The sequence below is a fragment of the Atheta coriaria genome, unplaced genomic scaffold (genome assembly GCF_025399875.1).
Source record: "Atheta coriaria isolate IRGN ID8LTWV9N9 unplaced genomic scaffold, Caltech_Dcor_3.1 hic_scaffold_10_pilon, whole genome shotgun sequence".
Taxonomy (NCBI): domain Eukaryota; kingdom Metazoa; phylum Arthropoda; class Insecta; order Coleoptera; family Staphylinidae; genus Dalotia; species Dalotia coriaria.
In genome coordinates this window covers 6523902-6539244 of record NW_027045452.1, presented here as the reverse complement: position 1 = coordinate 6539244, position 15343 = coordinate 6523902, and the positions used below count along the sequence as shown (strand labels likewise).

The following is a 15343-nucleotide window of genomic DNA, read 5'->3' as shown; positions in this document are numbered from 1 at the left end:
TCGGATGCATGGTCATAAGTCAAGCAATTGCTTATTACTCTTATTAGACTTAATCACAATGTAATAAAGATTGGTTTATTCATGTTTTTGTCTGGGTACTTGTATAAAAAGGAAACGATTTGCGGCAGAGAATTATATCACGATTAGGTTGCACGATTTAAGGCAGCAGATATCCTTCAGAGTTGTGTGATTTATTGACGTTGAATTTTCAAAATTTGCAAAAATGTAAAAACTAGGACAACGATTAAATTATTTATAGCTATTTTGCTGGAAGCAGTCAAATTATTTGTACTTGCGTATCAGTAGGCGAAGGAAACGGGAAACGTGTAATCATTCTTTGGCTTAGAAAAGGTGTAAGTGCTCAATTGGAATAATTGCAGTCGATGAATGATCAATTATATCGCATTGATTCATTATCGATTTGCAACGGCAATTTACAAGATCCTGTTTGCCTACTTTGCATACAAACAATCAAAATTACGAATTTAATCGTTTTTTCTTTCAAAATTTTCACTCTTGGACGAAAGCAATATGATGCTGTTAATTAATAAACTTTTACTTTGCTCGTTCAGCTTCAAAAACTCATCTAAAAAGTGTTAAAATAAAAGTGAAACCCCGGGCAGATTAAAACGTTTTGGATCGATATCTACCTCTAATGTTTGAAACGAAATTATTAGGTGTATTAAACGAAAGTTTGTAGATGTGGACAGATAGATAAATGAAGATTGATAAACTACGTTCAATTAGCGAGTGAGTATTGATTTATGAGCTCGGAACTTGTTTGGTGACCTCAAAATCTGCGATTAGATGACGATTTTCTTTACTTTTCATTTTCTCAATCTTTACAATGCTATTATTAAATTTTACTGCTTGTATTTTATAGATTAATTGAATAAATATCAATTTTTTTTTCTGTATATAAATTTCACTGATCTGTGTGTTCTGTGCTTTTTACTGGTCATGTCTCTGATAATACTGTTAACGACATTGAAACACTTTACAACTAGTCGTACGAGTAGTTGTGGTTTTGCGACGATCGTGAAACTTGTTTGCACACTTAAATTTCAAACGACATATAGTTCACGGCCAATTTTATTTTCAAAAATTTCCATTTTAAGCTGAGAGACACACATGCTGCGTCAGCGTATAAGAAAGATGCGCGCCTGTGGAACGTTGAAAAAGTCGCGATGAGCGAAATAAGATGATCAGCACACGATATTTAATTGCCGCCAGTGCGATTGTAACCGCGCGCGCTATCCGACGACTCGTCGAACACATTGCGCGTTCCCCTTTTTTAATTTCCGATTTCTTATTTTCTTTTTTTTTTGCGCGCAGGTTTGTGAGTTTCTTCCGCTTTGACACGCGATTTTTATGAAGATTACCTGTAGGATCAGATGATTAATTGCTAATTAATCATTTTGGCTTTAATTTCATTTTAATTTTTATATTAAATTTATAAAAAAAAGTTCTGTTCCAAATTGTCAATTATTTACTGATTTAGCTGCGGTGTTTTTTTAATTCACAGTTTAATGCTTCATTTATTACATTAAGCGTTCGGTTGAAATAAACAAATTCATGAAGCGTGCACAAAGTAATCCAATTTGTGTGTTTATTTCCAATTCACTAATAAATTGTCTGCAGCAGACAAAAAAGTTAAAATTTTGAAATTGCATAAAAATTACGTTTCAATAATTTTATGCACGTTTAAATACAAATCAATTATTTGCGTAATATTATAAATAGATATTTATTGAATGTTATAATCACATTGTAATACTTAGTATAATAAAGTTAATAACTGATTACGTCTACTCCACAATTGATGCGATGTGGTAAACGGGAGCGCGAGCGCAATAATGAAGTAACGAGATCGAAGTCGATATTCAAATTGTTGCAAACAACGCGCAGCAGTGTATCGCGGTTGGATCAGTCGTTATCTAATCTTGTCGCCATCAGACCGACAGAGGTTCTCAGGCTAAGTCAAATTTGTTGACGCAATTCGGTGGGAATCGACAGAAGAAAGCAAAAAATGAACAAAGTCTAACAGTTGGTGCCCTATAAATTCAATACTAGATCAATCTGTTGTTGTTGCAAGTCATAAACGTTGATTTTTTTCTTCTGCGATTATTTTTGCAAAGGAATATTAAGGAATTAATCATTGCTTGTCGTTTTTTAGCAATGAATATGCTTGTAGTAGCTGTGGTTATTTTTCCCAAACATTGTTCTTGTAAATTGTCGTTTTGTTTGCGAGCATGCGTGAATGTTGTTGCCTATGTTCGTATTTTTATTGCATGTCGCAACAATCGCTTTTTGTCGCAACAAATTTATTAGCGCCTTCTCACTCGCTCGTTTGTCTCCTTGATGAAATCGCTTTAGTCGAAACTTATGACTGACTGCCGTGGAGAACAATAACAATACGCTGCAATAAGGAAAACACGCGTATAAGAATACCGCGCACTGTTTACGATACGAAAAGTGTCAAGGAGTTTGGCTCGAAAGCAACCGATAATTAATTTGTTAATGCCGCGATTTTCAACGATTGTTTTCTATTCGGAGTGAATAGCGGTGAATGGTAAACTCATGTTGTGCTCGAATATCAGTATGCACTAAGTGGAAATTATGGTTTAGCGCGCTGAGAAAACGAGAAATGAAGCGAATAATAGTTCTGCAAGTGATTATTAAGTGTTTCCGTTTTTGTTAAGGTCAGTCTTTTGCAAGCGATAAACGTTTACAATTTAAGCTTAACATCTAGCTTTATAAACGCGTTGTTAAGTTGTTTGTAGGGTATTTCGAGATTGTTTTCTTAAGTTATAGTTTCGATAAAATTTGAAATCATTTTGTTAAGGTTTCACTTCCGGTTAATCATTTATTGTGGTTTATATAATTCTATAAATATTTTAAAATCATTAAATTAGAGAATAGCAAATTATGTATCAAGTGGCCAAACGTGAGTTTTTGTCACGAGTTTATTGAGAGCCAGTGTTTAATCAATCGAGTGTTCAATAACGTTTTGTCATGAGAGGATTACGCTATTTTTTCTACTTCCATTTCCTCTATTTCTACTTTATTTCCATATTGAGATTTTTGTATTTTAACTTTTGTTTTTTACAGCTTTGAAATGCGCACACTGCTAGGAAATATGCATGGCATTTTATATGGTCTTGTTCCAACTCATGACTAAAACCCGTGAGTAAAGTATTTTAGTCATGGTCATGGTTGTCCGTGTTTAAAGTACCACTTTATGTATCATAAAACCGTGAAAACACTGGAGCTTTAAAAGCAGAAAACTATTTTTTAACATTTTGTACAAATGTACTTATTCACGAATTATTTTGTAAGCCCATAATGTGATATAATTGATAAAATCATGATTACATGATATAATCTCTCTTAATTATTTTATAATGTAACTTTTGCTTTATTTTTTGTTGTAGTTGTTTAAAATCAGTTTATGTCTTCATTATATTTTTTCTTCTTGAAACTAAACTAAGCTAAAGTCTTGATTAACTTTGAAGATAATTAAGTGCAACATAAAAATTAAGCACACATTACATACATGCGCATATCAAGCGCAAGCCACACACTTCACACGCACGCGAACCGAGTTCAGGACCTGTTAGTTTGATTCATTAGTCGCGAGCATGTTACTATTTGTCTATTAATGATTAGAACGCAAGGCTATACACGACCGACGAGCACGCCGCTGCTGCTCATTTACTTATTCTTCACTGCGCAATCCGCACAATACTTCACTTAACTCTTTGAAGGTACTTGGTATACGCCTGCTTGTTTTGCGCGCTATAATTTTGTTTGTTTATTCCTGCAAATAGAAACGCGCGTTTAGCAAAGTAAAATTGCAGCACAGCATTGACCTTAGTTAGCGATTGTTGATTTTAATTCATAAGTACGGAAATGCACGCGCGTAATTATACTATAGGTACTTATGTATAAGTGTAAAAAGAATTTTCTCAAGCCGGGAGATATCTCTGGCTAATTGTACTCGTATTGTGCGGGTAATTTTCTTCGTGCCTCCGATTTGGAGCTGCGTTTCGCGTAATTTAAATATTGAGAGCGTGAGTTACTCACATGTGTGACCTTTGCTGGTGTGTGGTGTTAAGTAAACTGCAGTTATATATTGTTATGCTTTACTAATATGTCGGTTTAATTTCGTTCAACTGATTGGGAGAGCGAGGTACAATTTAAGTTTGCAACAATAAACGTGACCGAAACTAATGAACCTCGACGTATTACTTGTTTTTACTCCTTCGGAGAGAATGGTGGAACATTTAAAAAGCTTTCCATTGTCGATTGCAATGCCGCGAGTAGTAGGCAAGTACAAATTTGATTGGAAATCCTTTTACTTTTTGTTTTCATTTTGCTTTTAATTTGTTTATAAGCACATTTGATTGATTGATTGCATTTTTTTAAATTTCTTCCTCTCAAGTTTTTGTATTACTTTGTAATATTGCAATTGTAGAATGGAACATTTTAATATTAATACCGGTAAAGTAGTCTTGTAGTCGTAGTCTTGTTTGCTTCACCTGTATGAAGCAATTGCTCGTTCGAGGCGCACACACTTGTTGAAGTTGAAGTTGAATTCTGTGAGCACTCGAAGCCAATGCAGTATGGGCGACGCATTGGAAGCAGAGGAAACGACATTCAATTTACATTCTAATTTATTCATACTTAGTATTTTATGGGTGTACGGATGAATAATTAATTTGTCTTGTCCTACTGAACCGAAGCAACCAGACGAAAACTATTTCCATGCGCTGCATTTCTTGAATTATAGTCGTCTGTTTGGTTTTATTTTCGATGTGATAACGCAAACAAATTGAGGATGAAATGTTTAGTGTTTCCTGAAAGTTGTTACAATCTCCGATGAAATCTAATCTAAAATTGAAGGAAATAATCTCTGGCTGCGTTCCAAATTCAGTGCATGTGATTCCTTTTCGAAGGGCACATAAAACGAAATTATTTTCCAAGTTTCACAATGGTTTCATTACCTAGTGAAACAAGTAGTTGAGTCTTGTTAAGTTAATAATTAATTAGAAAATTGATATATGAGAAATGTATTGTCGTATTGCTTTACTTTACAATTCTGTCGAGTTTCTTTCGCGCTTCTTGTTGATCTTGGCTTTGCTTTGCTCTCTATCCGTCGTCATCGCAAATATAATTAGCCTCGAAACGAATTCGTTTCTCATTCAAACGGCAGATTTATGAATGCAACTCTCTTTCGGGGCGTGTGTTCTATGTGGATGAATCTCTCGAAATGTCTCAAAGTATCAGTTTCGTGCGAATGCGGAATGCGGCAGCGTATTAATTCCGTTGCCATTGACATTACCATTTGTTAATTCGCGATGCGCGAATCTGTGTGCTCTCTCCATTCTCACAATTGCTGGAAATGTGGAAGCGCAGGCAAGACGAAATGGAACAATGCACGCCGAAACGAGTGTGAATGTGAATGTGTCTCACAGCGCGTCGAGAGAAGTTTCTCGGCGCTCTCGGGCTGAACTTTTCTGCGTTTGCTAAGTCAATTAATATATGATGCGGTGTATGACTTGTTCTTCTTCTTTCTGGTGTTGGAAAGCGTAACAGAGTGTGGAATATTTCGAATGTGTGCGGCTGTGAATTTGGTGAGTTTTGATGAATCTCACGACGAATGACGCACCGCGCGTTCGAAAATGACAATAAATAATACAGAAACAATGCACGCATATGATGAATAGCTCGTAAATGTCAATTTTTTCGGTTTTGGGAAACAATAAGATCTTAGGATAACATCCATTTGTTTCTCGTTTGTTGTGCAAATAAATTAAACTCACAAAAAAGAAATTTTATTTTCGATTTTATTTTAATTGAAACGCATTGTAAAAATCAAAAATAATTACAAAATAGATGACTACATATTATTTACATGCATATTCTCATGCATTGCATCTGTTTGGAAGTTTTAAACGCTTTCAGTTTTTAATAGTTTCGTAACTTTCCTTTAATTTTAATTTTTTAAAAGAATGAAAGTAGAGGCTTCCGAAAATTAAACTTACACCATGCTAATGAAGATTGTAATGAATCGGACATTGTGTGCTATAACAACGCGTTTAGTTTTAATTAAATGGCTTCCAAGCTGCAGGAGAACAATAAAATGTTAATTTTGCGCTGTTTATTAACATTAACTTGAGAAATTTCAGTTTGGTTGAGTTTGTAAATCAGTTGTTTAATGATCTTTTGATGTAAGATGTACTCGTAGATATACACAAAATTTCATTTTATTTTTGTTTTTATTATGATTTATGAAATTTTACAAAATAGGTAATAACTTTTGTGATTTTCGATTGTTTTATGATTATTGAAGAGGTGTTAGCGATTGTTATCTTTATCGTAATTGGCCTTTGTTTGCTTCTTTCATTTCTATTTCCCATCAATTCGGCTCGTAAAGATTTCCGTAATTTATCATGATTTTCATCATGGAGGCAATTGTTATCTTTGTACCCAGTACCATTTCGTGCTCATTTTGCGCGCACTCGCTGAGTGTTTGCGAAGTAAATATTCAACTAGCCTTGTTGTCTAGTTTTGCCTGGTTTCCTTTCGCGTGTGCCGCTTGCACATTGCATATTACAATTGAGTCTGCTAGAGAAGCGGGCAGCTGCTGGTATTCAATAGAAGAATTTGCGCTTCCTCGTTGCGCTTCTTCCTTAGCCGCGCTCGATTGCAAATTGTGTGCTGTGCAGGCAGGTTGCGATTGTATGAATAGTATTTCCGCGCGATAATTGCAACAGGAATAATATTAATGATAAAAATGACAATTTGTAAAATTGATTTGGAAAAATCGAAAGATGTTTGTTTTTATTATGTACTTTACTCATTATCTACGAATTCGTCATCCGCATTATAAAACCTACTTGAATTTATTGAGATAAGTGATAAGTTACTGATAAATTTCATTTACTTTACACTTGTCAAATATTATATTTCGGGTATTGCAAAGTGAAGCTAAAATGTCGGATTGTATTCCTCCTGATCCCTTGAAAATACAAGTGAAAATTGCGACAGAGATTACGGCTGGGAAGCGCGCACTTGAAGATGGCATTCACGTCTACAAAACTACCGCAGAAACGCGCGGTGTGGTAAAAATTATCAATATTCCAGAGGTTCATGGGTTAGAACATAGAGATGGCTCTGACATTGACGTTAAAAATTTGCAATCTTTATTCGAGCAAATGGGATTTTCTGTCGATATTCATCCAGTGACTGAAACAAGTCACACCAAAGAGGTACTAATTTTGACACATATTTAATTTGGAGTTTTTATTGAATAGTTTTATCGCAGGGTATTGAAACTGCCTTGAAAAACTTTGTGGATGATGAACGATTAATCGAAGCGGATATCGCTATGCTTTTTATCATGAGTCATGGAAACAGAGATAATAACAGAGATTTTTTCTATTCTGCTAATGGTGAAAAGGTCCTCTATGATGATGTGAAGTTCTACTTTAGCAATTCACGGTGTAAAAGTATGCAAGGCAAGCCAAAGATTATTTTCTTCCAAGTCTGCAGGTTAGATACTAAATATTTTTTAAGAGGAAATTTGTAGATGAACATTTTTAGAGGTGATGGAAAAGATTATGGTACACCAAACGTGGTAAAACCACCCGTTGCAGTACACAAGCCACAATTTGATGGTAGTCGTCCTTCTTTACCGCCCGTACGGGTCGCAACTTATACTGACATGGTCATTGCTTATGCCACTAGTCCTGGTTGGTATTTTTGAAATACATTTTCAGAAAAATCTTAAATCAATGTATTTTTAGGTTATAGTGCATGTCGATTTCCAAATGTAGGCTCTGTGTTTATAAACACTTTGTGTGAAGAGTTTATGAACCAAGCCTATGTACGTTGTGTCACGACTATGCTAGATAACGTGTATAGGAAAATGTCAAAAAATTTAATAGACTACGAAGGTCGTCCGATTGTTCAAACCGGCGAATATACTAGCATCACATTTGGAAGATGTTATCTTAATCCGGGTGTGTACTGTGATGAAAACGGAGTATACAGAAATATTTTGACCAAAGACAAGCTTCCAATAAACCATGACCGCACATCTGATTCATTAATGGACGCGTGCTTCAAGGGCGACTTTCAGCGGGTTCCTGATCTTCTCAAATCGGGAGCTGATGTTAATTATAGAAATCATGAAGGGCAGTCACCATTGCACTTTGCTGCGAATAATGGCAATTTAGGCATTTGTCTGCTTTTGCTACAAAAAGGGGCAAATATTAACGCGAAGAGTAACGATGGTGGCACACCTTTGCAGAGTGCAGCTTACAATGGCAATACACGGATTTGTTCAACGTTTATTGAAAATGGCGCAATTTTAAGCGAAACTGATAATAAAGGAAACTCTGCGCTGCATTTTGCGACACTGAATGGGCATTTAGATACATACAAGGTTTTAGTTGATGCTGGTGCTGATACAGAGCAGAAAAATTTGAGTGGGGAGACACCTGCTGATTTTGCTGCGATTTATACGAAATTTTTGGATGATTTACGAACTTCGAATTTGCCGCCTGCTGCAAAGTTTATAAAACAAGTTCGTTTTCAGAATAATTCTCAGTCGTAGAACATTATTTTATATAATGTTTTAATAATAATGCCTCCGGTTGCAGGCATATTCGCGTGATATTTTTAGTATATACTATTTCTTTGTATAATTGACAGCAATATCTGTTGTGTAGTTTTACACTATTGTTAGCATTTCAGATTAAACAGTTTTTGCTCACGGCTGTTCCTATAAGTTGCGTGTTTCATATTTATATTTGATTCGAAATCTTAAACGCATCAATTTCGCAGTTTTCAATCAATTTTTACATCACATCAACATATTTTTGATTATTCATAATCGTTTAAATGAAAAATATTATTGTTACATCATATTATTTTATATGGTTGGTATGCAAATTTTTTTGCATAGAAACATTCATTTATAAATAAAGGTTTTACCTTCCGCTCAACCTCAACTTCCATGTCAACCTCAAGTTATTTTACTGATTACTTATCGCGGTATGTACGAATTAGTCATCTTTCGTAATAACATTTAGTTATTTAGTTAATGTTGAATTAGTGTTTACGTTCATCTACTCTGCGCTTGTGATAAATTTCGTGTATTGGAAAGTTTCGTTAAAATGTCGTATTGTATTTCTCCTGTTCCCTTGAAAATTCAAGTGCACCTTAGGGCAGGCAAGACAGATGAGACTTACGTGTATAAAACTACTTCGGAAACGCGTGGTGTCGTCAAAATTATCAACATTTCTTGCGTTGAGGGGTTACCTTATAGACAAGGCTCTGAAATTGACGTTTCCAATTTGCAATCTCTATTCGAGCAAATGGGATTTTTGGTCGATATTCATCCAACATCCGAGACAAGTCACACTAAAGAGGTACCTAACATATAGTAGTATTCTATATAGTACTTATTTTTTGTTTTATGACATACTTTTATCGCAGGGTATTACAAATGCTTTAAAAAACTTTGTAAATGATAAACGATTAACCAGAGCGGACATTGCTATGCTTTTTATTATGGGTCATGGAAACAGAGATGATAACCGAGATTTTTTCTATTCTGCTAATCGTGAAATGATCTATTATGATGAATTGAAGTCCTACTTTAGCAATTCAAGGTGTAAAAAGATGCAAGGCAAACCGAAGATTCTTTTCTTTCAAGTGTGCAGGTTAGAAGTAAATATTTTTGAAAAGCAAATTTGTAAATGAAAATTTTTAGAGGTGATGAAAAAGATTATGGTGTGCCGCACTTGGTAGAACACGACGATGAAAACCAGATTCAATTTGATGGGAGTCATCCTTCATCGCCATCATTACTGGTACCAACTTTTACTGACATGGTCATTGCTTATGCAACTTGTCCTGGTTGGTATATTTGATACATTTTTTCAGAGAGATCTTAACATAATGTATTTTTAGGATATTGTGCATGTCGATTTCCAAAAGTGGGCTCTCTGTTTATATACACTTTGTGTGAAGAATTCATGAATCATGCTTATAAACACAGCCTCTGTACTCTGTTAGATAATGTCTATAGGAAGATGTCCAGAACATTTGTGGACTACCAGGGTCATCATATTTTGCAAGCAGGAGAGTACACTTGCCTCACATTTGGAAAGTGTTATCTTAATCCAGGCGTGTATTGTGATCAATACGGAATATTCAGAAATATTTTCACTAAGGAAACACTTCAAAGTTCAAACAATAACTCTGATCTATTATTGCAAACATGTCGTACACACGCGAAACATGGCGAAAAATGCAGAATTTTAGTTGATGGCGCAGATACTGTTCGAAGTTCTACTTTGCGTTCTGCAGGAAAAGTAATGAAGAAAAAGTCTAAATCGTAGATGATTTATTTATGCGCGTATTAAAATTGCTTCCGGTTGCCGGCGAACACGCTAATATTTTTCTTTATATGATGTCATGGTATAACTGACAGCAATATCTATTATTTACCTTATCAATTTATTTTGAAGTATTACGCTTATGTTAGCATTTCAGATTATATCTATAAGATGCTTGCTTTATATTATATTTGATTCGAAATTTGAAACGCGTAAATTTTCCAGTTTTCAATTAATTTTTACATCACATCAACATATTTTTGATTGTTGATAATTATTTAAATAATAAATATTATAATTACCTCATAATATTTCCTATGGTGTGTTGTTTCCTCTCACTTTATATCGATTTATTTGTATCAGTAATAAAAAAGGCTGTTTGACGCAATAATTTTTAATATTTGTAAAAATTTACGTTACGACTCGACAGATTGACGGTATGTCGCTGGTTTATTATGTGTTTTAACTTATCCTTGATAAGCTCGGCGCGATTATAAACTGATACGTTCGTTCGACACGAAATTTTCGTGTTTCATGCATTGCTGCACACGTTTAAACTTTTATTGTTCCAATTAGGATATTTCTCAACTTGAAATAATCGACTATTTATTTATTTTTAAATATTTTAATTATTCTACATTTGTAATAATAATATCAAATGTAGTAATAGTTATAAAACAAGTGCATCGTGCTGAAAGTGAAATGAGAAATAATTGATGGTTATATTGTTGTTGCAAAATTAATTGCGGTTCGTGTCGTGTGGCTTGCAGTTGCAAATTGATACAATTGATATCGCTTGTCGCTGCAAATTATTTACGTGTTGTATGGTGGTTACATTGTCTTTTGTCGCAAGGTGCATTGTGTACTCTATTGTTAATAAAATGTTAACGCATTAAAAAAATTGATGTTGAATGTGATTGACAGGATGCGGATGTGTTCGCATATTCTCATAACACAATGTGCAATTTTTGCTATTTTTGGTATTGCAATATTTTAGCCTTTGCAATGGTGTTCAATCATATTGGTAATGAAATATGTATTATATAATCTTAAATTCAGTACGGAATATTTAGCAATAAGATTCTTTATCCTCTTTTCTGATATTAAAAAAAATTAAGTTTTTTTTTGATTTTTCTTGATTATTGTTTGTTTTCATGGTACTTCTCGCATGACATGATAATAATCGACTTGATAATGCCCCCATTATTTGCTCTCAACGAAGGTGTTTGTTTATAGCGGAACGGTCCAGCGAGCAGCACAGCGCGCACGTCAAGTAGCTCAATGTGCGGTCGCGTAATCGCAAAAGAAATTAATAATAATCGTTCACGCTCTGTTTCACAATACGCGCTCGCGTATTAATTACCGCGGCTCGAGAGCACGGTAGCGCCACGGGTAGCACCCGACTGTCGATCGAATCGGATCGAATCGATGCTCGAGGAAATCGTAAATTATACTCGGCATCTTCATCCAGACACATACACAATATTCATGCGTATTTTATCTGCTTATGCAGATTATTTATTGATATTTATGTTTGGTTATTTTCTATGAAACTTTGCATCGAAGAGGAAGTAATATGGTAGTAGTTAATTTTAATTCTTCATTGAATGAAATGTTATTTCGCGATTATGCGATACGATTCTAACCGTGCGCTATTGTCTTTCATGCTTTGTATTAAAGCGACATCGAGCGCGCGGTGCGTTATGAGGCAATCAAAAGAAAGTCTTAATAACCACCTTTCTTTTTGCATTTTCTTTGACTTTTCAAGAGGACGTTGTTGCGACAAACAACATGATTATGCTTCCTTATATTTTACTTTTTATCGTGAGATTATTTCAAATTGTTCCAATAATTGCAATTGCGATTAGATTTACTATTATTAAATCAGTACATGAAATTTTGTTTTCCATCTTTTTACGATGTGTGTTTTGCTCTATTAACATAGAAATGTGTGAAAACACACATTGTACTCTTTTTTCTTCACACTGCAATCCAATTTTGCTTATCAAATGAAATTTGCACAACAAGCAGGTGCTGTATGATGAGGACAATGTATGGATGAGAGTACAAGAATATTTTTGCAATAATTAACATCTTTTCCAACTAGATTTCTTTTTTAAAAAAGTTTTAGTTTTTGTTAAAAACGTCTACTTGTTGAATTAATAGACATGTAACTATTAATCGTAATTTGCAGTTAGTATTAAAATTAACATGTAAGTACATCACTTTCTTTTTCGTGCATAAATTTTATTCGAAAACTCTTAATTTCAACAAGTTAAGTCGAAAATGAAGATGAAGATGTTTTTTTCGTGTTTATATCCTGGTGAGTGAGTGCAAAATTTACAACTCACATTTGAGTTACGAGTGATGATCATCACGATGAACGTAATGATCATATACAGATTTGATTGATTGCCTTCACGCTGATTTACAGATATAATGTTGTTTAGTTTATGAATTTTTACTTTATACCGCTTCACAAAAATATAAACTTATAAAATCTTTAAATCACATAAATATGATTTCATAATTTTATATTTTTAATGCATACAAAATGTAAATTATATTTCTCTATGCTAATTACCGGTTCGCTTACTGCTTACTTTTATTGCCTGTATTTAGATGATTTACAATATCGAGCTTTCATCGCGCAGATTTCCACACTGGATGAAATAATCAAAACAGAAATAAAATGCAAATAGAAAAAGTACAACGAGCGAGTTAGATTGTGCAATGAGCACGTAATAAAATCGGTTGTACAATTTTTTTCTGTTCCACAATCATCATCCATCTGTGCGTATGAATGTTGTGTGTTTTTGTTTTATTTTCGTCTGCTTGTGTGGTGTGGAACTTTTTTGCATTTTTATCGATACTCACTATTTCACTATTAGATTGGCAATCCGGTGCGAGAAAAAACCTATTTGCGCATAGATAATTACATTGCATAAAAATCTCTCGCACGCGCCGATCGTGTATGTACGCTCGGGTTTTTTTTGCGCGTTTTTCATCATCGACAATCATGTTTGTTGGATTGGATTTCATCGCGAGGGCATCCAATACTGCGCTTCATTTGCAAACGCACCGGTAGCCGTAGCACGTGCTTTCTTTGTCATCAATTTGAATATACTACATGTTTACACAAATCTATATTTTCTTAATCATTTTTTTAATATTAAGAAATTATTATTAAGAATTTAAACATAGAATCATAAATTTATTTATTGGCATAAAATGTATGTATTTATGCGACAATATAGTTGTAATGTGTTTTCTGTCGTTGGTCGGTGCGTGCTGGTCTGCGGTGTAAATAAGGTAATGGAGCGAAGTGTGATTAGTCGTTCGGCGGCGCCTCGCCACGTTCCGAATGCCAATCATTCGTACGCGAAGTTGGCGCGATGCGCATGCTGGGCGACTGCAAATTTGCTCGGAGGTTTTCTCTAATTTCCCTGGAGTGCGAGTGCGGGCGCATTGTTGTGTCGAACACTCGGTGCATGCATAACGTGAGATAACGTGTTTGGTTCGGGCGCTGATAATGCACTTCCTCATCGCGGCGCAGCGGGTGGTGGAATTTGCGTGCGAGACTTGCGAAATGAGAGCAAACTGATTTACACGTTGTGTAGTCAACACGTGCTTCACCTGGAAACATGCACAACCAATAAATATGTAATTTTAGAATTTATTGAAATAGTTTTCGTATTTTTACTGAAAAACACGTTTTCCTTTTGTTTCAGGTAAGTTCCTCTTCAATTATCTACAGTTTTTCGATTTCTACTCAAGGTTTGATTATTTTTATTTATTTTTATCATCTGTTGGCAAAATGAAAATGAAAACGTCAGATATTACCTATAAATTAGCATTTTACATGCTGTGCTCTGCAATTGTGCTCGATGATGGCGAACTAATGTATTCCGATTCGCGCACGCAAATTTTATAAAACGCCAACACGGTTGAGAGGGCATCTCGCGTCCATCGCAGCACATATTCAACGTCGGCGGTCGACGCTATGAATATTTACATCGTATATCGAATAAACCGCATGGCATGGCATACCAAAAAAAAAAAGCGCAAGTTAACTTCCATCGGGCGATAGTTTTTATGCAAATAATTTTATTTTCTAGTGATTACGATGCGTGCGCCATGTGGGATGATTCGAAATGCATTGATTAACCTGGCGTTGATTACTTTTTATTGTTCAGGAATTATTCTGCTTGTAGGAAATTTTTTAAGGGAAAATCTTAGTTTAAAATGTAGTTTACTATATAATTCTTCAATTTTTTTTAATTATTTGATATTTACCTGAGGAAAACAACAATAATTATTCATATTCGCGAATATATAATTCTACATGCATCCCTATTTATGTATTTGTACAAAGGGCTATTTTTCACCAGTGCGCTCATCCGTGCGCGAGAGAATTAAAGTGAATTTCACTAAAATGCAGTAAACGAATCAGCGCCAAACGCGAAATCACGCACCTAGTCAATTTCAACAATTGCAACTACCCAAATCTATACAATATTAATTTGTTATTGTGCACCGCACTTGCGCGCGTAATCCACCTCGGGAAAACACGAATATTTATTAAAATCCATCCGGTGCGAAGCGCACTACTCATTGATATATTTCATAATTCTATAAACTCGATAAACAATAAACAGCATCGAATCAGTCACGCGTGTGCGTGCGGCATGTTCGCGCGCGGAAAAATTACGCGCCGGGGTTTATTTATTTAAACGGAAAATCACGCGCGCTTAATTTGCGGAAATTGTGGAACGTCTGTAACACATTCGCAGGTGTGAGGAGTGCGGGCGATGTGTGTTGCGAGTTTGTTTAATCAAATAAACATAAACAGGTAGCGCGGCGTAGGAACAACGGGGTCATAGGTGGAAACTAACGAAATTAGTAATATTAATATGAAACAGTGGCTAACT

At 34.8% G+C, this 15343-nt stretch overlaps 3 protein-coding genes across 4 annotated transcripts in view; all 3 read left to right on the top strand.

The window, feature by feature from the left end:
• qin (tudor domain-containing protein qin) overlaps positions 1 to 15343 on the top strand; it is a 77185-nt gene that overhangs the window by 40219 nt on the left and 21623 nt on the right. The window lies entirely within an intron of this gene.
• On the top strand, positions 6979 to 8797 carry LOC135800602 (caspase Dronc-like). The gene is made up of 4 exons (XM_065313874.1): positions 6979 to 7274; positions 7331 to 7557; positions 7609 to 7757; positions 7812 to 8797. The coding sequence occupies exons 1-4, from the start codon at positions 6999 to 7001 to the stop codon at positions 8621 to 8623; spliced, it is 1464 nt and encodes a 487-aa protein (XP_065169946.1). The 5' UTR covers positions 6979 to 6998; the 3' UTR covers positions 8624 to 8797.
• LOC135800607 (caspase-14-like) lies at positions 9123 to 10522 on the top strand. The gene is made up of 4 exons (XM_065313883.1): positions 9123 to 9440; positions 9508 to 9734; positions 9785 to 9930; positions 9985 to 10522. Exons 1-4 carry the CDS (start codon positions 9186 to 9188, stop codon positions 10413 to 10415), a joined length of 1059 nt encoding a protein of 352 aa, XP_065169955.1. The 5' UTR covers positions 9123 to 9185; the 3' UTR covers positions 10416 to 10522.